This window comes from Trachypithecus francoisi, unplaced genomic scaffold (genome assembly GCF_009764315.1).
Source record: "Trachypithecus francoisi isolate TF-2019V2 unplaced genomic scaffold, Tfra_2.0 Lachesis_group13, whole genome shotgun sequence".
NCBI lineage: Eukaryota > Metazoa > Chordata > Mammalia > Primates > Cercopithecidae > Trachypithecus > Trachypithecus francoisi.
This window is the reverse complement of record NW_022681458.1, coordinates 73,121,693-73,148,706: the sequence shown is the minus strand read 5'-3', so window position 1 is coordinate 73,148,706 and position 27,014 is coordinate 73,121,693. Positions and strand designations below refer to the sequence as shown.

Sequence of the window (27,014 nt, the reverse complement as noted above, 5' to 3'; positions counted from 1 at the left end):
ATACTGGTGGTTACCTGGGATGCTAATATCTACTCATTTCTGGAGAGTTGTTTCCTATAACTTATCCCAGACTATCATGGACACAAACAAAATGAATGTGGAGGCTTGATTTTCAATCAAATTGCTCTGGATTCAATTCCGGGAGGGAGTGGTACAGAATTGGTGTGACTAAGAGCACTCAAAGCCTCAATCTTTTTACACAGCAAAATACAATTGATTCATGACCGGGGCTTATGAAGCACACAGAAAACATCTGATAAAATACACATTTATTAGAAATTTTTCAGCAGCATTATTTCCAGTTGTTTATCTAATCAAAGTACATTTCCAAGTAATTACAATCAGCACTCAAAATATGAGCAACAAATATTTTGAGAACTCTGGAATAAAATAATCAGTAGTATATGTTTCATTCATCCATCCATCCGTCCATTCATTCATTGGTCAACAAATGTGCAATATTAGCACAGAGAGTCAGGAATGCTATTTGCTATGGGAAAGTGTGTATTCCTGCCATGGTTCCTATTGTGCAGACTATACCCACTATTTAAGAGAAGAGCTGGAAGCCAGGCACAGTGGCTCACGTCCATAATCCCAACTACTCAGGAGACTGAGCTGGGAGGATCACTTGAGCCCAGGACTTCAAGATCAGCCTGGGCAACATAGCAAGACTCCATCTCTTAAAAAAAAAAAAAAATTAAAGAAAAGATCTGGACTGTACAGTACATTCTAATGTGAAGGTACACATTTAGCCAAAGGGCCTAATAAAAAGCTTAAAAAGAATGGTTTCCCTTTCTATTCAGGTTCAACTTAGGAAATAAATAGTGATTATAATGATATTTTCATAGAAACAAAAACCCAGTTGAGGCTTTGCTTAACTGGTATTTTTTCTTTTTCTTTTTCTTTTTTTTTTTTTTTTTTTGCACCTTATTTTATGAAGACACAAATTTGGTTTCAGAAATTCAGCTACTGAGCTCCAGCTACTGGGGTCGGTGACCACCTTGAATGAGAAATTGCTCCAAGGTCCATCAAGCAGAAGAGCTCATTTAATTAACTACAAATTCAATGCAGGACACTGGCACTTAATGATATGGGATTTCCTCATAGACATCACAAATACAAATGTTGCCTTGGCAGCTAGTGAGAGAACACACATGAAACGAGAGTTCTGATTAGACAATCCCAACACACAGAAGGGCCAAACTGAATTGCTTTTTCTACCTTCTGTATTATCTGAGGAGACTACAGTTGAGTCCAGATGTCTACACAACACATAGTGGCCCCTATCAACATACCCATTAATCAAATTGACATGTAATATTGAACATTAATTAAGTGCTAATGTGTAAAAATGGACCCAAGAGCGGGGCCTGGACTCCTTTCCTAGATAATTTGATAGGAAATACGAGCAGTGCCTCTTCTTTAGACGCAGCTAAAGGTCCCAAGTCATTCCTTTTCTCGTTGGATCATTTACTATAATGATCACCACCCAAATCAGCAGACACCTTTATTAGCAAATTCAGTAACAGGATAATTTTTCCAAAATTTACAAATATACAATATATTTATAGTATTACCTTCAGACAACTTCAGTGCAAAGATATACATATAGTACATTGTGATAATTATTTGTAAAAATATGAGACAGCATAAGTAAAAAAAGACACACAGGATATTTCCAACTATAGGCAAACAGGGAAAAATATATTTTTTCATAAAGTACTGAATGTTAACTTTTTTCATCTGTTTGTAAAAAATATATGTGCAAAAGTGTGTTTCTAATTATTCCCTAAATAGCTGGTATAGCTATACTTCAGAGTCTTCTTTAACAAGATTTGCAGTGTCTTTAAAAGTGTCTTCTGTTGCAGAATAGGTTGGAGTTGGGTCTCTTTTCGAAGGAGGCTTAGGCTTAGCAGGGAGCGAAGGTGATGGAGGTGGGGTCGCAGCAACATTTTCCTTTTGTTCATTCTCCATCTAAGAACACAACGTAACAGGAATCAGCCATTTATTACCCCAAGGTCAACATACACGGTTTTTCATAAAGAAGACTATTTGTGGCCACTCTGCTCAGAATAATCTAAGTGTGTGTCCAATTTAACCAATCACATAATTTCTAAGAAAAAAATGTCTGTGCTAAGAAAACTTGTTAAAAATTACCTGTGCATAGATTGGATTTTCAAAGTTGGTAGTTTGTTTAGTTTTTCGTTTGAAGAGATTCCATTTTGTCACCTAAATGAAAAGGGGAAAACAAAAACCTCTCAGTAATGGTATAATTTTGTGGGTTTCTTTTCCTCCTGTCTCAATTTTAAAGTTTCTTCTTACTGAAGGGTAAAGCAATTTGGGACCTGGAACCATGATTTAGCCCATGTGGTAAATTGTTCAATTCCTCCTGTGGTCCCTGAACAGTAACTGAAACTCTCTGGGCTCTTTTCATCCAATGGTTTTAAATATTTCTTTGATTTTAATTTATATATTATAGAATTTGTGCCATAGTATCTACAAGCACATCACCTGGTTACCTCAGTACAGAGAGAACACATGAAACAGACATACACAAGATGCATCTGGAGAAAAAGAGATTTCTGGGACTGCCTGAAAATTGGGTGGGGATGGCGAAGCCCAACTATAACTTTTATTCCCTAAAGTAACACTCTTTGGTCAACTCAAGAGTATCTCCTCTCCCTTCACCATTCCCTCCTGTATCATAACAATAATAACAAAAACATCTAACATTTATTGAGTGCTTACTCTAAGCGTTTTATAAGTTTCTGATTTTTTTTTTTTTTTTTTTTTTTTGAGGTGGAGTCTCGCTCTGTCGCCCGGGCTGGAGTGCAGTGGCCGGATCTCAGCTCACTGCAAGCTCCGCCTCCCGGATTTACGCCATTCTCCTGCCTCAGCCTCCCGAGTAGCTGGGACTACAGGCGCCCGCCACCTCGCCCGGCTAGTTTTTGTATTTTTTTTAGTAGAGACGAGTTTTCACCGTGTCAGCCAGGATGGTCTCGATCTCCTGACCTCGTGATCCGCCCGTCTCGGCCTCCCAAAGTGCTGGGATTACAGGCTTGAGCCACCGCGCCCGGCCAAGTTTCTGATTTTTTTTAACAAACCCCAGAGGTAGGTACACTTATTATCCTATATTTGCTGAGTCACGGCAAGATTCTACAACTGAATTGCAGGTAGAAGGGCAGGTAATGATTACTCAGGGGACCCAGGGGTCCATAAACTGGAGAACCCAAAGAGAATCACGCTGGACCATGGTGCGTGGCCCACGCCTTACTGAAAAGTTGCCTGTCGTACTGACTGCCAGACAAGGGAACAGACAGTCTACTCTCAACAGAAGCTGAGGCAGCCCGCAGGTTTTATGGGGTGTCTCTCACTCTGTGAAAGCAGGGGACCAGCCTATGGAGGAGTGGGGAACACAGGGCTACAGAAGTAGAAGAGGTCTTCACTTAAACCCACATTCAAGTGAGCTCCTGCTTTGTACATAGTGCCCCCAAGGGGAACATGAAGACATTCAGGTCAGAGCCCTGCCTCTGGGCCCTTACAGTTCAGTGGGGCGGGCTAAAATCTCCTAGATGCCATTGCTTCAAAATGAAATGGCTAACTTGGAGTTAAGCAATTACTAACAGGAGAAAAGGAATGGTGACTTTCGTTTCTGTCTCCTTGGGGGATCCTATGCATATCAATGTAACTTTTGGAAAATGATAGAACTGAATTTTTTTTTTTTTTTTTTTTTTTGAGATGAAGTCTTGCTCTGTCACCCAGGCTGGAGTGCAGTGGCGCAGTCTCGGCTCATGGCAACCTTTGCCTCCCAGGTTCAAGCGATTCTCCTGACTCAGCCTCCTGAGTAGCTGGGACTACAGGCATGTGCCACCACACCCAGCTAATTTTTGCATTTTTAATAGATACGGGGTTTCACTGTGTTGGCCAGGCTGGTCTTGAACTCCTGATGTCGTGATCCACCCGCCTCGGCCTCCCAAAGTGCTGGGATTACAGGCATAAGCCACCGCGCCCAGCCCATGTTTTTAATTGTTAGTCTTTTAACATATTTATGGATGAAAGACACATTTGTGAGACTCTAGCATGTTCAAGTCAACCTAGGTGATCTCACCCAAGCACTTCTACTGCTTTTAAGTCATGCTGGCTATTATCTCAGTGCCCAGGACGCAAGAAATACAGTAAGATCCCTGGACGTATCAAGGAAGACACATTTTAGAGGGTCTCAGCCTCACTAATGTAAAAAAGTAAGAGGAGGAACCAAGGTATTATAAAGGGAAAGAGAAAGAAAGGACTATAATTAGCAAAGATCTGCTCTCCTTTGAAAGATCCTGTCAGTATACATTTTGTTTCTGATAACAGACATGCAGGTCATAGGTAACAGACATGCAGGCAGAGGTAACAGACATGCAGGTCAGAGGTACCAGACATGCAGGTCAGAGGTAACAGACATGCAGGCAGAGGTTTCAGCCTCCCCACCACAGTCACCTTCCTGTACCAGCTGGGGAAAATCTCTATTTAGTGAAGAAGATCACTAGACTAGAGATGGACTGAGAAAAAATGTTGAAAATACAAAATAAATCTGGCACTAGCTTGAGGTTGACTCAGGTTTGGAGGACCAAATATATGACATTCAAGTATCCATGTGTCTGTGGAAAATTAATCTTCTAAATCCATTTTTAATACAGCTTGAAGAAAAAATGTTTAGTCCCTTGAAAAATATGAGACTGAAAATTCCTTTCTAGACAATATTTATGTATGTTTGTGAGTGTGTGTGTGTGTGTGTGTGTGTGTGTGCGTGACATGAGAAGAAGAAATAAGGGAATTTGAGAAGGCGTACAGAAACCTTATACTCTTCTCAGCATCAATTTATTTCAAATTTTATTTTGATTTAAATGAGCAGAACAGAAATCAATGTTTAAGGTGATAGTGAGACTGCCAAGTTATCCAGATATCAATGTTTATAGATTATGAAATTTGAGAAATAAAGATTGTATAAAATGGTAAAATTTCCAACTACTCTTAGACTTTCATTTCTTTACATTACTTCACAAACTTGGTCGTAGAATCTTAGAACAGAGACATTCCAGATCCTAGTGGTTCTCAACTAAGAGTGAGTGCACATGTGCTGGGGGACGGGAGGTGATTTATGGGGTCACAATGAATTAGGGAAAACACTACTGGAATTTAGTGGACAGGAACCAGAAATACTGAAATTCCCTGAGTGCCTAGGACAGTTTTGTAGCACAAAGAACTGTCCTACTCAATATGCCAATAGTGCCGCCAGTGAGAAATATTATTGAGGACTCTAGCCCCAGAGGTAAAACAGTTTGTCCAGATTCAAACAGCAATATCGGGATAGCTGCATATGCATTCATTAAAACTAATGATACACATTAATACAGAGTTTAATATCAAATATATTTATTGAATTTTTTCCTGCAGAACAAATAGTGTACCAATTGCAAAAGACCTGCAGGCATGTTTAAGAAGCTCCATCTACTGGCATATTTTTCTTTCAGTCTCCAGTATTAAACACCATGCCTGACACATCGATAGCAATAACTTTAGTTAGATGATTGGTTGGCCAATCATTAACAGATGGATGATGAACGGGCAGAGTATGTAAATTCGTGCCATCTAGTGGTAAAGATCGGTAATAGCAGGAGCAGGAATAAAGATGCATGCTGTAGAGAAATCACGACACACAGAGAAGAATCTTTCATCTGTATCTTTGACACAGTGAAACCTTTATTCATACTGAGTCTATTTCTCAACTTCAATGTCCCTGGTCTGAAGGTACTGGATCCAGAAGTCTACTTGTTCTTCTTTGTGACATGTTCTCCCATGTTACAAGGAACATTATTCCCAACTCAATGTTAGAATGTAGCTTTATTTGGTGGAAAGTTTTTCAATCTATGACTTTTTTAAAAATTATATTTATTAACTGTCAACACATCTTGGGATCTTTGATCATGTCAGAGTCTCCCTTGTTTGCTTAAGGTTAATAACAACCCGGCCATCCCAAAGTTTTTCCAAATCCCACATTATTTCAGGAGTCAGCAACTTACCTGAGTTCCATCAGCAGCTGGGGAAGTTGGGCTTGTCTCTGGAACTATCTCAGAAGGGTTTATGGGACTTCCATAATTCTTATTATCCACATTTCCAGATACAGTCACCTGTGGACATATTAAAGGCCTTTACACAATTTTGAAAGAATTCAGTAGTAAATAAATTTGCTGTAAAGTTTGTACAAACTCTGGCTCTTTTTGCCATCTTGTTCTCCCACAGACATCATCAGACACCATTTTTAATTGCATGACCCAGAGGCCAGGACTAAACATCACTCCCACTGCCCCAAAAACAAGAGCAGCAACCACTAAGTTACCTCATACCTTAATCCTGGGAGGCAAATACATCCCTCACTGGTCCCACTCTCACTTACTACTTGCAATTTCTACTGTATTCTCTATGCCTTCTTACTCCCACTGTTGACCAAATTTTTGGATAAAGATACTCTAGTTATATACTGGAAGCCAAATCCTAGAAGAACAGCAAGAATAATTCCCCAACCTCACTGATGAACTGAGAATCCTATCTTCGGATCTTAATAATTTCTTTGAATATTAATAAATCCTATCTTTGGAAATTAAGATTTCATAGTACTACTAAAAAGAGGCTGAATTTTTGAAAAGATGAGAATAATAGAATTAATAATCTTCTATGCATTTTTCTATAACATTCATACAATTCCAAGGTTCCCTTTTAAGACCAAATTACCATGAATATATAATAAACTACAAGGCAGACAATTCACTCCTTTTCCTATATTTTCACATTCATTACTTGTTTATTCTCAAACTTGGATATGCATTTGTATACATAGCCTCGTTTTATTTTAAGTGAAGATGTCAAATGAAATGTCATATGTTTTTTATCATGTGATTAAAGTTTTCATGTCTGTTTATCAAAGGATCAGGGAAAATGCTTTCAAGATTTAAACATTTCCAATCTTAAAATCACAAAATATTTGCAAAATAAACATTTCTAGCTTCTGTATTAAAATGTGCCATATCTCGAGTCCAAAAGGAGCATAGGTGTTAACAATGACAGTTATTCATTGTCACTAAGGCCATAGTTGTGACAAAGGAGACACATGTTCGCAGTTGACAAGCACTAGAAGTGGTGCTGCGGCTATTGATGCAGACCTTATGAAAAGTTATTCCCTTCACCTATATTCCTATTTCATCTCCCAGCTCTTCTTAAAGATGACTGAGTGACAAGGCTGCAACAAGGAAATTTAGATATCTGCCCATCAACTCTAGAGACTTTTGTACTTTTCAGGAAAGTATTGCAATAGCAAGCATAAGAGGTCCCTCTCCCTTTAATCCACCTCAAACCACATGCTTGGGATGGCAGCAAGAACCAGAAAGTGGGCCCAGTCTCCAAATTCCTGTATAATGACCTGACAATTCTCCACTCATTCATTCCACAAGTATTTGTAGAGAAGCTGTGGTGCTTCAGGCACTGTGTTTACCAGGCCCCTGGAGGGACTCAGACCTCTCTTGCTCTGACACTACTCAGAATGAAAGTTTCTTGGTCAGCAGCCCCGGCATGGTTGCCAAACCTCCACCACTTGCAACAGAACAGGATTCTGATTGTTTTCAGGTCTTATGTCCTTGGGTTGGTCCTGTTCCTACAGATAGGGCAGCTGCAGCATGGACCACTCACTATGCTTCCTTCCATTTGGAGGGAAGGTTAGGAAAATCCTAAGAAGATATAACTCAATAGATTAACATCCAGCAACAGCAGTAACTGAAAGAAAAGACTGTATGGTTTCTCACCTGGGTTGGCTGAACCACTTTGACAGCACTGTCTCTGACTGAGTACATTGGGTTTTCAAATATTATGGGCTGCTTCCCCATTTCCATGACAAAGTCTTCACTCTGATGGCACAGACAGAGAAAGAGAGATTACACCATACTAATCTGGTTCACACACAAAGAAAGGTGCCTTCCTCACACCTGGAGGTATGCTAGGTGCTATGCCAAAGTTACCCAAAAAAGAACTTGCAAAAAAAAAAAAAAAACCAGCAAAACACAAGGCCTCCATATGGCAAATTGTTATGCAAAGTAACATAACACGCACTCATTTACCAACTCAAGGAAACAGAAGCATTTTTCTTATATCCAAATTCTGTTAAATAACTCACTTGGGAATTGGGTCTGGGCAACAGTGAAAAGGATAATAGTGGAAGAAGAAAAGAAGAATAAGGAGAGAGGGGAAGGAAAAAGAATGGATAGTATTATATTTTCAGGGAAGGGAAAAAATGAAAGATTTGAAGGAGACACAAAATTCTGAAAGTGGTTTCCCAATACTGATTACAGAAAGCCCCCTCAGTGCCAAGACTGTGGGAGCCCCCTCACAAAGTATTTCATTTGGTCCTCCCAGGAGGTATTATTGTATTTTACCAACAGGGACAATGAGGGTCAGAGATATCAAGCTCCATGTCTATTTTCACATACTTAGTAGGTGGCAGAGCCGTGGTCTGGACAATGCCAACTCTAAAATCACTGTTTATTTCATCATATACATTGGCAGAAAAATATATGACACTAGGAAAAATATAGTTCCCTACTCCTTTTATACATATAAAATGTCATCAAATAAAAACAAAATATCATGTCCTCCCCACACACCACCCTCAAAAAAACCAGAAAGCTCTTCAATATTCAAGTTAAACTTAAGACTGTTCATGATTCCAATTCAACAGCGTGGCTTAGAGCAGGGGTAAATTCCAATTTTATTACCAACGTTTTTAGACACCTTTCAGCAACAAGCCTAATGTTTCCTAACTTGGTTTGTGTAGTGCAGACTTTATTCTGAGAGGCCTCCTGCTGTACTTCAGTCTTCTTTAGGTGAATTTTATTCTTTATAAAAAGTATTTATTCTATAAATGACAACCTTCAAATAATCATTTTGAAACCATACTCACCATTGCCATTGACCTGTCAATAGCAGTCTCAGGTCCAAAACCAGACACTCCAATATCCATGTTAAGATCTGCCCCTGATCTGAAGGTCACCCCATTCCCATTTTCAGAGGGCTTAACAAGACTGCTTAAGCTGGAAAGAAGCAACCAAAATAGTGTCTTGTTATTTAAAACAACAACAACAACAGCAACAAAAACAACAAATACAACCTTTCATAATAGTACCCTTTCCTCCACATTGCTAAATCTTCCTTAAATGTAATGCTCAATTCCCACTCTGAATTTACACTGTCAAATATGGTAGTAAGTTCCCTTAGCTACCTGGAAACGTTAAAGCACATTCCTGAACCATGAGATCTAAAAGAAAAAGAGTCCAGCACATAGAAGGATAAAGCCTGGGCTATCACACAGCTGCCTTTTCACTTCTCTCTGACCTGAACACCTACCAGTAGGCACAACCATTTGGACTACAAAACACAGCTTGTCACTCAGGCTTTAGAGAAGCATTTGACTAAAGTTGTGATTTGAAGTGACTGCTTTACATCCTCACTACTTTTTGTTTCTGTGGAATAGGTGAACCGCATATTGTGCTTTTTTAACTTAGAAAGAAAACTAAGTCCTTCCCATGGCTTCCTATGAATTACTTAGGCTTCAAACATCAACGTTCCCCATAATGAAACTGACCTTGGCAGCTTGGGCAGAGCAGGCAAAAGGGAGCCGGTTCTCCTATAGTGGAAGAATCCGCCAATTGCCAGAGCTCCAATTATGACGATCAAGAGGATTGTCAACAGCACAGCTACTGCAGCTATAGAAGAAGAGAGCAGAGAGCACATCAACACACGGGAGCCCGCAATCCTGGCAGAAACTGGGGACTAGAAACACTCCTTCAAAGACTGAGTTAAGTAGAAAAGCTGTGACAGCATTCAATGTAGGGACTATGAGTAATTTCCAGGTTGCTCACATTCTTAAAACTTACTTGTTCCTGGAGAGATGCCTTTTGAAAACGCCATTTCACAATATTTTCCGGTGTAGCCGCTAGGACACCTGAAAGGAAAAACAAAATCATTCACTAGCTGTTATGTTCTTAGGCTTCTGTTGCATTTTTCTGAGCACATCCTGAAGTAGAGAGAGCTTTGATTGCATAAATTACATGTTGAACAGACAATGTATCCTGCATGACTTTTGTTTATTCTGCCAAGAGAAGACAAGCAGAAAGAACAGTGCTCTGATTTTAGAAATTCACTTTTAATGGAGTAGCTGTGGCACTGATGGGGTGAGTCTGGTCACGAAAACCTGCTGGTGTCTAATCTATGCAATGCTTCCTTAGAGAGTACAAATGGAAACCATGGTTATGTTTTTTTCTTTTATATGCTTTCAGTAAATGCTTTTTAAAGACATCTATTTATCTTGCTCCATGTTAAGAGTTTTCTCAACACAGTCTTCTTTCCGAATCTTCATCCCAGTCTTTCTGCTCATTATGAGTGCCTTGTGCTAAAGCAGCCCTGCAGACAGCTCTTCTCCCACAGCCCTGTTGTAATTAACAATACCAGGTGAGTAGGAAAATGCTGCTGCCATTTCTCTAACTCCTTGCTCCTCAAAGTGTGGTCCAAGACCCTGTGGCCTCACCCAAAGCTTGTTAGAAATGCAGAATCTGTGTGCATGACAATGGAGATCTTGAACCAGATCTCCACGGGATTCCTATGCACATTCTAGCTAAAGAAGCACTGCCTCAGTTCTCCGTGGACTCCCTCGAGGGAAGGCAAGCTGGTTAAAATGTAAGAATTAGTGAACTGGTGAGGTTCTTGTATTTGTTTTCCTGGCTACTTTAAGGTCTCAAATTTCCCCAGCAGAGGCAAGGTCTATAGCTGGGACCTCAACATTCAGACTTACTTGCATTTGGGGAGGTCAGTCTCATCAAAATAGCAATTTCCTCCGTGCATGCACCTGCATGGGGGGGGCAGGTTGATAGGCAGTTCGATGGCTGCAGGAAGGGAAAGCCATGCAAGTGTTAGTCAGCTGTACTCAGCAGAGTGCCCACACCATGCAATCCGGCCCGGGTTAGGGTTGGGAGGAGGGGCGGGCCAGCCAGCCAATTAGTCTCCCTGTCAAAGCTTACCTTCCCCCTAAGTCCAGTGAATTTTCTTAAGGTCTTGGAGAGTAACATACATTTAGTGGAAAGAAAGGAGGCAGTTTATAGAATTTTTCCCAAAAAACAATGGAGAGGTACTAGACTCTGGAGCACATATATTAATAGTTACAAGAACCTAGTGGTAAAATAATCTCTTAAAATGTTCACATTCTCATTTGAAGTTTTCAGAATTCTCCATGAACTCAGTTAAAACCAAGAGTTTAATGTAGGCCCACCCTGAAACTTCAACTAAAGGCACCAAAGCGTCAGTAATTGATCAGTCAACAGGCAGTCACATAGCTACACATAAAGAGATATTTGATAGACAGCTAGCTAAAGAGCTCCTGAGTTTTCAAGTCCTCCCAAACTGCCCTTACTCCAGGTCCCTGCTCCCAGCTAGGCCCATACATACTCCCAGGATATGCCTGACGGGGTATTAGTGCTTCAGTGTCTTATATGTTGAAGGTGCTTAATAAGTATAGGTCACATGTGTATATTATTTAAAGAGTCTGGATACCCTCCTGGCTCAGTCCTTCAATCTGAGTCTCTACTTAATGTTCACTGTATCAGACAGGTCTTCCCTGAACACTATCTAAAGGAGAATCCCCACCCAATCCATCCTCATCCCTCTTCCCCTGCCTTCCTTTTCTCCATAGTACCACCTGACCTACTATATATTTATTGACTTCTCTATTTATTGTCCTCTTAGAATGTAAACTCAATACACACAGGGAGCTTGTCTGTTTTGTTCACTTCTGTTACCTCTAGCACTTAGAAGAGTGCCTGAAACATAGCTGGCACTCAAGAAATCTCACTGGACTAATCGCTTAATTATTATACCAAACTGAAGCCCTATATGGAATGACTGCCATCATTCATGTGCTTACTTCGGTTAAAATTCTTTAAAACAAGAATCTTGATGAAATCCGCTTGGCAAAAAGTTTAAATGGGAAAAGTAGTAGATGAGCTGACAACCAAGACCACGCTGCTCCTACAATGTGAAATTGCATTAAGTGGCAAAACAATCTATCCATAGAACAAATCTCATAAGCCTGAAATTGTCATTTTGTTCCAAATATTGCTCGAAAGAATGGGTTCCTATCAATATTTCCCCAGTAGTGTTGGGATGAGTGCAAGAGTAGGGGAAGAGGGGAGACAAGAAGCAGTTTTTTTCTCCCTGGATTCATTCCCTAAACCCGCCAACTTTTCAGCCTATTTGGAATGAATCAAACGGTGGTCCCTGGTCTAACTGCCTGCTCCCCCTGGTGGTAGAAGATGGTTAAGCGTTTTCCTTTCCCCATCAGCTAAAACTGGGGGAAGGCCCCAAGGATGTGAGCCATAAAATGGGCCACTAGTGAATTGCAGGATGACATTTTCACAGGTTTTTCCAGCACCAGATGCTAGTTAGGGACACTAGTTGTTCCCGCCTGGCTTATTAACTCCTTAAAAGAGTCACTGAAAAAAGTCTTGCCAAGAATAGATCACTCACAGCATTTGGGACAAGAATTAAACCACAGCTTCCTCATGCTGGTCTTCATCTCCTTATAACATAAAGCACTTTTCAAAAGGTAGCCCTTTTTCAGTTGTCAAAACTGAACATGGTTCTCTACCCTGAGGAGCTCCAGTTAAGGTTGAGTGGATTCTGGGGCAACGGGAATCCAGCTTGAGGTAGAGGTCTTATAAGAAGTCACTCTTCAAAATGTTTTTACAAAACAACGCAGCAATAGATTTAGGGGCACTGAATCTATATTTCTACAGATCTTAGCAAATAACTCTCAGCAGTCACTGGAACACGGTTCTGTTTGCCCCCTAAGTCCCACTCAGCTCTGTTCATACCTCCCACATCCCTTATCCCTCCTTCCAGCCATCCCCACTCTGCTGCAAGGACCCAGCATACAGGGATTCTTCAGACTCCTGCGGGCAGCAGAGGAGTGCTCCCAGGCCCCTGTGGCTGCTCGGGCAGTGCTCCTACCTGCATCACACTCAGTGGTACTCCCCTCTATAAAGCTGGAGCCTTGGGGACAGGCACAGCTGTATCCTCCAGGTCTCAGAAGGCAGAGGTGGCTGCAGATCTGTTTGCAAAGGTTGGGCACTGGAAAGCAGGTGAGAACAGCAGTTAGGTCCTGACAGAATGAATAACCTGACTACAGACATACCCAGCAACTGGAAGTAGCTCTGCCAGGTGACAGCAGAGCCTAGGCAGCATCCCAACACCTCTAGTCCATGTGTCAGCTGGCTACTCACCCTCATTTACACTATCATCTCTGCCACCACAGTGCAGTGGGATAGTCCCTCTCTGGGCCCTCTGGCCAATTTCTGTACCACTCACATTTTCTATTGGCATCACTTATCTTCTCTGCTGCCCTGAGAGGTTTGGAAGGTGAGTATCTGGTTCACTGACTAACCTGAAAATCTACTCAGTGCTAAACAACTTGAGATGGTTCCAAAGACCAGTGAGATCCACATACTATATCAAGATTTGTCACTACCCAAATCTGGATAGATCATAACAGATGGTCTATCCAAAGTATATTGGATGTGATTTCCACCCCAACCCTCCAAGGAGACATTTCTTCTGGGTTTCAGTTACCTTAATTGCAAGAAAAGGGAATTTAGAGCAATGATTCCTCAGAATCATCTGGGAGCTATTCAAAACTATTGATGCCAGGCCAGGCGTGGTGGTTCCCATGCCTGTAATCCCACCACTTTGGGAGGCTGAGGTGGGTGGATCATGAGGTCAGGAGATCAAGACCATCCTGGCTAACATGGTGAAATTCCGTCTCTACTAAAAACACAAAATAATTAGCTGGGCATGGTGGCGGGCGCCTGTAGTCCCAGCTGCTCGGGAGGCTAAGGCAGGAGAATGGCGTGAACCCGGGAGGTGGGGCTTGCAGTGAGCCGAGATCACCACTGCACTCCAGCCTGGGCCACAGAGTGAGACTCCGTCTCAAAAAAAAAAAAAAAAGAAAAGAAAAAGTACTGATGCCCATTCACAGAGATTCAGATTTAAATTGGTCTGGGAGACAGCTCAAGTATTACCATTAAAAGCTCCCCGGGTAAGTCTAGAATCTTATTATTTCTACCTTAGCATATATTATGATTTATCCAAGGGTTGCACTGGAGTGGATAATCTTTACATTCCTTTTCAGACTAACATTCTGTGATCCTGATTGTCCATCATTCAAGATGTAACCATAGACAAAGCATAGCTATAAATTAATAAGACATTTTCCAGAAGCCTCCATCAATATCTGTCTCATTACCATTTTGTCAGCCCTCCAGAGTGGAGCTTTTCAGATGTGAATGTGCTACCAGTCACCTGGGGAATCTTGCTAAAATGCAGATTCTGATTCAGAAGGTCTGAGGTGGGCCTGAGAGACTGCATTTCTAGCCAGCTCCCATAGGATCCCAAGGTTCCTGGCCCATGACTCACACTCTGAGTAGCAAGGGACTAGAGCAGCGGTTCTCAAAATGTGGTCGCTGAACCAGCAGCATCAACGTCACAGGAGAACTTGTTAGAAATGCAAATCAAAACCACAATGAGATACCATCTCACACCAGTTAGAATGGCAATCATTAAAAAGTCAGGAAACAACAGGTGTTGGAGAGGATGTGGAGAAATAGGAACACTTTTACACTGTTGGTGGGATTGTAAACTAGTTCAACCATTATGAAAAACAGTATGGCAATTCCTCAAGGATCTAGAACTAGATGTACCATATGACCCAGCCATCCCACTACTGGGTATATACCCAAAGGATTATAAATCATGCTGCTATAAAGACACATGCACACGTATGTCTATTGCAGCACTATTCACAATAGCAAAGACTTGGAATCAACCCAAATGTCCATCTGTGACAGACTGGATTAAGAAAATGTGGCACATACACACCATGGAATACTATGCAGCCATAAAAAAGGATGAGTTTGCATCCTTTGTAGGGACATGGATGCAGCTGGAAACCATCATTCTCAGCAAACTATCACAAGAACAGAAAACCAAACACCGCATGTTCTCACTCATAGGTGGGAACTGAACAATGACATCACTTGGACTCGGGAAGGGGAACATCACACACCGAGGCCTATCATGGGGAGGGGGAAGGGGGGAGGGATTGCATTGGGAGTTATACCTGATATAAATGATGAATTGATGGGTGCTGACGAGTTGATGGGTGCAGCACACCAACATGGCACAAGTATACATATGTAACAAACCTGCACGTTATGCACCCTAGAACTTAAAGTATAATAAAAAAAATTAAAAATTAAAAAATTAAAAAATAAAAAAGAAATGCAAATTCTTAGGCCACCTCAGGCATATTGCATCAGAAGTCCAACAGATGGGGCCCAAGAATCTATGTTTAACAAGTTCTCCAGATAGTTCTGAGGCATGCTCAAATTTCAGAACTCTTGGTTCAAACAAGATGCTCTTCTAGCACAGCTGGGCTGGAGCTGTACTCCCCACTCCCACCCCCACTCCACCAGCACTTTCCAAAGGGGCCGCCCTTCCCTGAGCATCAGCTGGCTGAGATGCTTTTCCTTCAGGGGCAGCCTCCAGACTTTCCTCTGCCTTCTCCTCAGGGTCCAGAGGTGGTAGGGAGGGGAGATGGCCTTTCCAGGTATACTGTGCCTTCCTCTCCTACCTTTAAAATGGCCAAGTGTGAAAGCTGCAAGGGCACTTAGGGTACAAAAGCTATTCTATTGGTAGGGTCTGGAGTTTTCTGGAGCATTTTGGAGAGAGGTGGTACTACTTCCAAAACAAGGGAGCCATGCCCTAGAAAAGGCATTTGCCATCCCTGTCATCTCATGGGAGTCTCAGCTCTGAGTTGCAATTTTTCAAGGCTGATCAGGGTCTCAAAATATCAGCAGACTCAAGACAACCCCGGACTCCACTCATGACTCACATGTGGGGACAGGAAGGGAGTGACTTGTCAAAGGCCACATATCCATAGCATTCAACCTGGGACTTTGGCATACTGAACACTGGGCCAATACAGCAAGATGCTGAGTTTTGGGTTGGATAGAATTGAACCTAAAAATTATTTCATTTCTGAGATTAAAACTCACCCATTTTTTATGTGACTTAGGCACACAAGTTACTGAATCTGTCTCGGCCTCAGTTTCTTTACTTGGGATGAGAATAAAATGTCTTTATAAGGTTTGGGAGGTCTTTATAAGGTAATTGAAGTAACAGATGTCTGAATTAACACTGAAGAGAGAATCTGACGTAAGAACTTAGTAAAAGGCTATTTCCTTTCCTCACTTCCCTTTGCCTTTCATCTTGCTCCATACACTGCTGAAGGACGAATTAGCGCACAGGTAACCTGAGGAAGCAGGGCCCAGAACTAGGAAAGTGAGACAGAGAGGTGCAGGTAGGAAGGCACATGACTGGCCTAGCCTTGCAATGGGAAAGATAAGATTTTTGATGCCTATGAAACCCATTTTGTGACTTGTTAACCCAACTCACACTTAGCGGGGGACTGATGTCTGCTGGATTCTGTGGCCTAGAAGTACATATCCGTAACTCCAAACAATAATGAAAGCTAATAAATTTTTACTTATCTGCTGGTAGTTTGCATAATTTCATTTGACCTCCAATTTTATCTTTCTTTGGTTAAAATGGTTAAAACGCTCCTCTCCCCCAGCACACGTACATACACACACACCCCCTTCATGCACCAAGAGATTAGCTTGTTGTTATCTACTGCCATCTTCCAGCAATATAGCCATTATTTTGAAATAAGGTTTTCAAGTAATGAGGAGCATCTTGTACCAAAGTTGGTGATTACCTGACTTATTGTATCTGAGTTGATGAAAGATTCGAACTTGAGTAAGCCAAGGGTTCACTACCAGCGTTTTCTCTTTCTTTCCTTGCCCAAATTTATTTTGTTTCCATACTTCTCCCTTTTCCTTAGATATCCAGTATAACTGGTCTTCAAAGATGTCCAGGCTGTAAGGGTTCATTGCTGCTTACCCACAGGGGAAAAACAAAACAAAAGGTTACTGAAAAGAAAATATCCTCTACACCCTACCACCACTTCTAGATGTGATGTCATTCTGTTTGAATTATTCCCTCATACAATGCCTTGAAGCTCTGGGAATATTCAGGCTGATTTTAGATACATGGGACTGTGAAAGCGTGCTGCACTAGGAGGTCAAGAAGATAGAAATTAAACCACATTGATGTATATACCACCCGACACCAATCATAGGGCCCTAGCTCACTAGCAAGTGACTGATTTTATTGCATTTTTGCAAAACAATTTACATGGCAAGATTTTATGCTTTCTTTTGAACCTAAGACATCTATCTGACCAAATAGGAAAAATGTGGTATGTGCTGGGTCATTGCAATTCTGTACAGTCTGAACAACAACAACAACAACAACAAAAAATGTTCCTCTCCTTCTAGATATTTACAGTTGTGCATACTGGGCAATCTAGTAAAGTGAAAATGAATGTGTCCAGAAGCGGTTAGACATGAATTAACATTGGTATACATGAAACCACCTCTACTGGGGCAACCTAACAGGAAACTCAGTTATTTCAATGTCTTCTGCTGAGAAGCATTTTTTTTAAGTTATATAAAAAAAAACAAAAAGGATTTAATTATTGCTAATGAACTCATCTGCATTTAATCCAGCAGGTGGGAGTTAGTGGGGGTGGAGGGGTGGTATCTAAAAAACTATATAAGCCGTTTCCTAAGAGCAGGGCTCCTTCTTGAAAAAATAGGCAAAGACATTAGAAATATATTAATTAGTAATTTAATATATTACATTCTAACTCATTTCTAACCTTCCTTTGCAATGACTCTCCTATCAGTTCCATCATATTTTATGGTTTCAATAACGTCCTCCTTGAAGTCACTCCAGTAGATTCGGTCATTGTTCAAATAATCGATAGAAAGGCCAGTTGGCCAACCAAGGTCCTCGAAAACCAGGATGTTGCGGTCCTCTCCATTCATCCAGGCAGACTCAATTTTAGGTTCCTTTCCCCAGTCAGTCCAGAATATAAGCCTGTAACAGAAGATTTCTTCATTGTAGCATCTCACCTGGTGGGACTTCTCCACTACGGCAGAGCACAGGACATTACCTACAGGGAAACCAGCTGTTTGTCTCAGGGACCTGGGTGCTCAGTGACACCAGTTTTATATTTTACAGAAGATGGGGAGCAAAAATAGCGGCACAAGAGCATGTGTGATTTATCCTTCTTGAAAACTGCAACTCCTTAATAGAAAATTGGCCAAAGGATGGATATTCAGACCCTTTAAAATGCATTATGAAAGCTGTTCACTCTTCAAGAAATATTATTGAAGGCCTACTGTGTGAGAGGCACTGTTCTGTGTTCTGGATCTATCAGAGAACAAAACATACAAAGATTTCTATCTTCATGTAGCTACTCTGTTGCCCAGGCTGGAATGCAGCGGCACAATCATGGCTCACTACACTCCTGGGCTCAAGTGATCCTCTCACCTCAGCCTCCTGAGTAGCTAGGACTACAGGCGTGTGCCACCATGCCTGGCTAGTTTTTTGTATTTTTAGTAGAGATGTGGTTTCACCAATGTTGCCCAGGCTGGTCTTGAACTCCTGGACTCAAGCAATCTGCCCGCCTCAGCCTCCCAAAGTGTTGAGATTACAGGAGTGAGCCACCACACCCAGCAACTCTTTTTAAATGTGTATTTTGCATCCAATTAACAATTAATTGTAGAGCAAGGGTGTATGTAAGCAAAGATGATCTGACATTGAAGAATTACCTAGACCAAGGATTACATGATTTCAAATACCTGGAGAGGAACAGTTATGTAAGATGAATGAGGGAATGAGGAGAGATCCTGGTTGTAAATATCAAGTGATGGGGAGAGCAAGACCCTGTGTCAGTGCCCAGGAAGGCAGACCTACCCAGTGTAATCTGTTCCTCTGATTTCCAAAGCAACAAATACAGATTTTATTTCTTTTCTTAAATTCTAAATGTCAGCACTACATTAAAAAAAAAAATCTTAAAGCTCCGTGTTGTCCCAGCCAAATATGTTCTATGGGCCATATTTGGCCCACCAGCCGCGGCTTTTCAGTCTCTAGTCTAAACCAGTCATCAGGCACAGACCAAGTTTTAAATTCTACTGAGGAATGCATAGATTTTAGACAAACTGGGCTCTGGAAAAAATGCAGCCAGGGGCCTTTAAAGTCTCAACAGCTAGTAAATATCACCTTGTTTGGTTTTCATTCAAAAGGACACACATGTGAAAGAAGCTAGTCACAAAGAACCACATACTGCAGGATTCCATTTGTAGGAAATGTCCAGAATAGGCAAATCTATAGAGACAGAGAGTAGATGAGCAGTTACTGAGGGCAGGAAAATGGTGGCTCAGAGGAACAGGGTTTCTTTGTAGGGTGATGAGAATGCTTTAAAACTGATTGTGATGATGGATACACAACTCTGCATATACTAAAAGCCAGTGAATTGTACACTTTAAATGGGTAAGTTGTATCATACCATACATACCATATGTGAATTACATTTTAATAAAACTGTTTTTTTAAAGATAATAAGCCAGGCATGGTGCTGTGCAAGTAGAAGGCTGAGGCAGGGGACTGCTTGAGCCCAGGATTTTGAGGCTGCAGTGAGCTATGCAGTCCGGGAGACAGAGCAAGACCCTGTCTATATAAATAAATAAATTAATTCAATTTCATTTAAAAGTATTAAATACTCAAAACTAAGAAAACAAAAGGTAGGGAATGGAATGGAAAAAACACACAAAAGATACACAGAATGATTTTTGTTTCCTCCATGACTTCGTTTATGCTATTCCCTGAGCTTCTGAACAACCGGCCTGGCTCCTTTGCCTATCTGTACCCAAGACATCTATTCAGATTCCATGTCAGTCCCACTTTCCCTAGGAAGTGGCCCTTCTCACTCTCACCCACACTGACCTCACATGTCACATACTTTATCACCAGTTATACTAGCAGTGGATCCCAACCTTCAACATTCAATTCAGTGCTACTTTCTCCATAGAGCTTCCCCGGACCCTTGTAAGGTTGGAGAACTATCACAGTGTTTTCCAGCAATTTCCGCATGACAATTCTCCCTTTCCATCTTATATTACAGTCAACAGTTGCTGACTAAAGGAGCATGGTGTCATTTTAACCATCTATGTAAATAAGGGATAGAAACCTACGACTAATTTATAGGTCCTTTGTACGATTCAAATGAGTTTATATATGTAGGACACTTAGCAGAGTAGCTGACACACAGCAAGAATATAATAAACGTTGGTACTTTTCATTGCTGTCAGTGGCATTATCAGTAGTTGTCATCTTCATCGTCCTTTGGACCCACTGGCAGATCTGATACCACCACAGAAGCTGTAAGAAGCTTTAACATATCATATATGTTTATGCTTATAAAACTTATGGATAATGAACCTTTCAAATGGATCATGAAATGAAAAGGTTGTAGGTTGAGTCTGGAGGCCTTAGGCAGTGTGAAACCCTTTCTCACTCCTTTCTTACTTCCTATCCCTCCCAGGACTACACTGAGCCATTCTAGAGAGAAAGGAATTACAAAGACAAAAATAAGAATTTCTGGCCAGGTGCAGTGGCTCACGCATGTAATTCCAGCACTTTGGGAGGCCGAGGCAGGTGGATCACCTGAGGTCAGGAGTTTGAGACCAGGCTGCCCAACATGGTGAAACCCTATCTCTACTGAAAATACAAAAATTAGCCAGGTGTGGTGGTGGGTGCCTATAATCCTAGCTGCCAGGAGGCTGAGGCAGGAGAATCACTTGAATCTGGGAGGCAGAGGTTGCAGTGAGCCAAGATCAGGCCACTGCACTCCACCCTGGGCAACAGAGCAAGACTCCATCTCCAAAAAAAAAAAAAAAAAAGAATTTCTATGAGGGATATCAGAGTATGATCATAATATCAGATAAATTTAAACATTAGTTACAGAGGAAAACATTGGAAACAGTCACATCATTCACACCATAGAACACACTGCATCTCTTTGCTCCTAAGATATTGTGTAGATAAGATATAAGCAGCAATGACTAATGTTGAGGATGAGTCCTCATTACAGGTTAATCTTATCAGTCAAGTATTTTTCATATTTCATTGCTGAGTTTCTAAGGGTATGATTTAACATATGAATATAACAGAATCAAAGTTGTAACAGCTCATAGTGTTCTACCTACAAATACTGGCATATCTACAAAGGGTTAGACTGGTCCTGACCAAGTAGGAACATCATTTGGGGTTATTCAAAAAACTTGTTTAAAGTGTCACTATTCTGAAGCTAAATATGTATGTAATATGTAAATACCAAGTCCTTTCAGCTTAGTGATTATTCAAATAAATGTTTTGATATGTACAGAAAAATAACAAAACTTGTTCTCATTTACACTGAGATGATTTACAGATAAACTGCAAATTGGAACATTTCTACAAATGGATAATACATATTTATACATGTGTCATTTTAAATATTTATATATTTTGGATATAAATGTTTAATTTTTTAATTAAACATGACCAAATCCCTAGCTGAATTTCAATGAATGAGTTACTTTAAAACATCTAAATGAAAGGAAAAACAATTCTGCTGAAACCTTCATTTAAAACAGTTAAATCCACAAAGAACTTTAGAGTTCAGAGCTCTGATTTGGCAAGGAATCCACGTAACCAGAAAGATTCTCAGATGTGTTCTCAAAGGAATTTATCGATCAGAAATGGTTGGTCCTATGTGATCTCAAGGGCATGTTATAATTCTTGAAACAGTCATAGATGCTCCTCCCAAAAACCTGAAGGACAATTTCAGTACAACTAGGAAAAAACATTATAAGAAACATGGAATATGATGAGAATCCAGGGAGAAATGTCTAGAACACTGAAGACTTCTCCAAGTACTTACCCTAGTTTGGGATTCACAACAATTGCAGCTGGTTGATCCAGGTCAGTGGAAATCAGCCACTTTCTGTACCTTCCATCAAGTTTAGCCACCTCAATGCGTTTATTCTTGACATCTGACCAGTAAATATGCCTGAATTCAGAGGCACAAAGTTAAACAACCACAAAGCCTAGAGTAATCATTACTGGGTAAGAGGTGTGAAGATGAAAGCATTTCATTTGAAAGTTCTGGCTGGTGAGAGAGTTGCTCAGATACCTATCATCGGACCATAGTCTCCCTCTCTTGCGGAACTCCAGCCAAGGGGACATCTTTGGCAGGTTACACTTGGAAGAGTAAGGAATTGAGGGGACTCCTGCCCTCAACAGCCAAAGCACCTGAACCACGCAGGATCCGCAGTGGAATTAACTCAATTCCAAAGACTAAACAGGAAAGTCAAATTTCCAATCTGTTTTAACTACAAGCCTGCTAAAAACACAAGATGTGGATTGTTCATCCGCAAGATAACTACCATAGACCCAGCAGTCAGACTGGTCTCTGACTGGCATTATTATGAGACATGGGCTTCTAGGTAGAAGTCATAAGGCACCGTGGGGCTGGTGCCTTAACTCTGACTGCCCATGAGTCTATTTCCTCCTCAGGAAAGAGCCCCATTAGAATCAATAGGAACCTGGTGTCAGCTCAAAGATGAGTGGAAACAGCCTTTCAAAATAACAAACTCAACAAGACTGTCCTGCCTTATTTCCACTTCTGAGGCTGCAGGTCTCAGTCTCTTACAAGCAGAAAAAGTTCCACCACTTTCTTGATTCTCTTATTCATTAAGGCTGAGAAAGAGGTAAAACTTCAAACAAGAAGACAGATCTGCCATTCCCTGGTTGGTTTTCAGAAGAGAGTGTTAATGTCTGGAGTTTTGAGTTCCTGACTCTAGCAACAGTTCTCTAAGGCCCTGTTTCTTGACCAAAATTGCCGAAATGAGTCTCCTGCTAGCCTGCAGGCACAGCAGGACCCAATTAACTTCTTCAAAGATGCTCAAGTCTTCCAGGAACACCAGCCACATTTTTTAAAAGGTGAAAAAGAATTTACACTGAAAATAACTCTCCATTCTCCAGGAGGCAAGTGACCCCTGAACCTTCCCCATCAAACATGTTTACGTTATTAGTTCATTTTCAAGGAATCATTATCCCACCAATGTAAGTCAGTGCAAACCTCTTCCCTGAAGAAGGAGCTTACTAACTTCTCCACATCCGTTTGTATCTCACACACCTACCTCATGATAACCCTACTTAAGGTTCTACTTAAAAACCATCCAAAATGTGTGACTCTGGTCCCTGGGCTACTAGGTCTAGAAGAACAGGAGAGACTGACAACTCTATTAACTCAATTCCAAAGACTAAACAGGAAAGTCAAATTTCCGATCTGTTTTAACTACAAGCCTGCTAAAAACACAAGATGTGGATTGTTCATCCCCAAGATAACTACCATAGAAAAAAAAGTTTCATCTCAACTGCTTTGCTGGGAGAATTGTGAGGCTGTCCCATTTCTTCACAAAATGAACAGTGTTGCCATACTGAAAGTTAATTTTGGAATCCAGAACTCTGTTGGCAAGAATGCTATCCTAGATATATAGTGAATCTTGACCTGGGTGCTTTCCCAATTTTTTTCATGGCTCACAAAGAATACAGGATATGATAATGTCTCCATGACATGCTGGGATAAGTGGAGGCAGTTGCTGGGGCTTCAGCAAGCCCAACCATTGCCCAACTGCACCCATGGCTGAATGTACCCATATCCAGACCCAGCCTCACTCATGGGCCATGGCGAGCAGTAGAGAACTCTAACTAGGAAAACAGAACAGGTAAGGGGGGAATGTATGGCAAATTTACCTTCCAACCCAGTCCACTGCTATTCCATCTGGCTGCATTATATATTTCAGTTTCAGGTCAACTTCCTGCACAAGATTATTGTGGCCGGATTCAAAGTTGGGGATGTAGGCACGTTTGATAGCACCAAACCTAGAGCCCTCCCCTCGCACAGTGTAATACACAACACCTACAGAGGAAGACACACAGGTCAGTTTCATATCAAGAGCATCAAGTAATGGAAGAACTGGAGTCTAATCAAGTGAAACAGTGTTCATTTATTGACATCTCTATCTCCCTCCTCACTATTGTTATAATATGAATAATTCAATAACATCTGTATAATCAAACCTTAAAACCCATCAAACTTGAGCTATGAGCTACAAATGCTTCAACTGAGAACTTAGTGAGATTTAGTCATCTCTATTTAAAAGTGATTCATTTAAACGTATTTCAACAAAGTGCTTATTTACTCTTATTAGGATCAAGTTCTAGTTTCCAAAACAGAATGTATAGAGATAAACCAGGGCAGGCTGTTGAGAATTTGAAAGTATACTCAAGATCAGAGGCAATAAAGAAGCCATGCCAATGAGAAGTCCTATTTTATGTACAGACAGAAGGATGGTGGACAGCAGGCATGTTAAAAGCATAGGAAGACTGTGACTGTAGAGGCATGCACTGGACACCCACTGCTTTCCTAGGTATGCACCATTCTTGAAAAGTGCATTGTATTGCATGAACATGTGTGAAAATACAACAATAATAAATCCTGTATTGACATAGTTATTAATAGTTTTCAAAGCCTTTCATCTCATTCAATCTTCAAAACAACTCTCAGAGGTAGGCAGGCAGAACAAGATTACTACTTTGATTTTGTAGATAAAAAATTGAGATTCAGAGAATTGTTACAATTATTTAGGATCATAAAGCTAGTAGATAAGGGAGACTGGCATAAAAGATAAGTTTACAGGCATAGAAGACAAGTTTTCTGACTCCTACCCTACTGTCATCTCCCCCAACACCAGATAGAGCCATGAGAGATTCAACAATAAGCATTATTCATCTTTTTCCTTCATTCAACTAAATTTTTTGATTACCTACCACACAGAGTGTACTAGATGTTGGGTCAGATGCTAGGCATTTAGAGATAAGTTAGATTCAGTCTTTGTCCCCAGAAAGCAGATGTATAGAGGATAGAAAGATATTATGTGGTCAACTAGCTATATAACTTAGAGTAATATGTGCCATAAAATGACATAGGTTCATGGTGAGCAATCATAGAACTCTGCCAGGAGGAGTAATAGAAGTTGTCACAGAGGTGGTGACATTAAACTGGGTCTTTGAGGTCTGGGTAGAAATTTTCAAGGTGTACAGTGGTAGGAAGGAACAAGATCCGCAGTATCAAGGACAAGGAAATTTCAAAATACAAGGAGATGTGAGATGGTCCAGAAAGGATAAACTCCAGTGATGGGAAGAGTTTTGGAAAGAAATCAGGAAAGATTGACTGGGATTCAAGGCCACACTAAGTCATCAGGAGCATGCTGGGTTGGAAGAGTATCCTCTTCCACTAATGCAACAAAATTCACTCATTAAACAATAAATTCTTTAAAAGTCAACACCTTAAAATTCTATAAAGTCACTTAATATCAGTGAAAGATGCCAAAGTTTATACTCACTGAGGCCTATGTCCTCGGGATCCCAATCATAATCAACAGCTTGGATATATTCCTCATCTTGAAGATACTCTGAGAACCTCTCAGATGAGAGATTATATTTTCGAATTCGGACATTGTCAGGCAGTAGCAACAAAGGAGAGCTACCTGTAAACAAACAAAGGGCTACTTTATCTGTTTGAATTATACTTTCCTTAAAGTATGATATAAAATGCACAGTATGTACCTGCCCCTTTTTTAAAGAACATGAGTTTCTATAGGAATCGGACTATCTCTGTTAATCAATAAAGTTGACTATCCAACTGGGTTACAAAATCCATGAGTTGACATTCTCATCTCCACTTCAAGTGGAACGCTAATATGTCTCTTAGGGACATTATCAGTTCTTTATTCTTTGTACTCAGTGGTAGTTTGGAACAAAGCTAGACTGAGAACCCTACGTAGAGTCCTCATTTTCACTGAATTGTTTTTATTTACTGACATCAAAACAGACAAGACTGCAGACATTCTATCTCACAGAAGAAAAACTTTTATAATCTTACTAAAACTTTACCAGAAAAGTCTCATTCCTTATGCTTTCCTGACAGATTTTATGATTCTTTTTAGCAGGTAATCAGCTCTATGACCCAATTTAGCTCCTAGTTAATGAAAAAATAAACCTGACTTGTCCTTGATTTAATTTTTTTTAACCTAAAGCAGCTACTTAATGGTGACTCATCCCAAGATGCACTGTCTAGAATTTTTTAAGTTTAATTTACTTGCATAATGTCAACTGAATCCAATTTAAGTAACTTTTAGAAGTTCATTTTATGTATTTCCTCTATCTTGACATTATGTTTTACATGAATATTCCAATTTGTTTCAGTCATGTCCTTAGTTAAAAGATTTAAACATTTAAAAATTTGCTGCTTAATTACCAGACCAACTGTTCAAATGCTTTCATTCTGGTTTTTATTCACTGTCAAGAGTGTTTTGAGGGTAAAATATTTAAGTATGCTAGTCAAATGTATGCTTTAAAAGCTCAATTTGTATGAAGAAACTGAACAGCCATTTTGGCCATTTACTCTTAATTTACAAAATAAAGTGCTATTTTCTTAACAAGTTCCTTAAACTCTAGTACAAACTTCAAATTCAAAATAAAGACCCATGCCTCTTAGCTAGGACATGATGATTTAGATCAGGCCTCTGGAATTTGGAGTATAATACTTCTGACTTACATTCTTTCTCTGTTTTTATCAGGCCCAATTGTCAGATACTGGCATCAACTTAAAATGTAAAACTCATGATTGAAGTTATGACTGTGCCAGACTCCTTTCTGCCTGTGATCAGTAGTCCATGAACAATACAAAAGGGATATGTCTGCAGAGTATCGTTGATTTGCCCCAGTTCATGAGCCCTCTTGGACTATTGGGACTCAAATCTTATTCTCAGTGGAGTGGTAGCTAGAGGGCCTTGTTACTTTCC

General features: G+C 40.5%; 1 protein-coding gene across 2 annotated transcripts in view; it reads right to left on the bottom strand.

Moving 5' to 3' along the window:
* Positions 1-252: 252 nt before the first annotated feature.
* The window catches only part of LRP2 (LDL receptor related protein 2), a 221,836-nt gene continuing 195,074 nt past the window's right edge, over positions 253-27,014 (bottom strand). The window contains exons 67-80 of one of the 2 annotated variants that reach the window (XM_033231218.1): positions 25,554-25,697; positions 23,902-24,067; positions 22,025-22,153; positions 17,915-18,135; positions 16,910-17,086; positions 13,087-13,206; positions 10,877-10,967; positions 9,963-10,030; positions 9,671-9,791; positions 8,990-9,119; positions 7,839-7,940; positions 6,066-6,173; positions 2,158-2,229; positions 253-1,974 (exon numbers count right to left, since the gene is read on the bottom strand). In XM_033231218.1, the coding sequence (XP_033087109.1) occupies positions 1,807-1,974; positions 2,158-2,229; positions 6,066-6,173; positions 7,839-7,940; positions 8,990-9,119; positions 9,671-9,791; positions 9,963-10,030; positions 10,877-10,967; positions 13,087-13,206; positions 16,910-17,086; positions 17,915-18,135; positions 22,025-22,153; positions 23,902-24,067; positions 25,554-25,697 (1,817 nt within the window). In that variant the 3' untranslated portion in view covers positions 253-1,806. The remainder of the gene's footprint in view (positions 1,975-2,157; positions 2,230-6,065; positions 6,174-7,838; positions 7,941-8,989; positions 9,120-9,670; positions 9,792-9,962; positions 10,031-10,876; positions 10,968-13,086; positions 13,207-16,909; positions 17,087-17,914; positions 18,136-22,024; positions 22,154-23,901; positions 24,068-25,553; positions 25,698-27,014) is intronic. The other variant, XM_033231219.1, reaches the window with a different exon arrangement.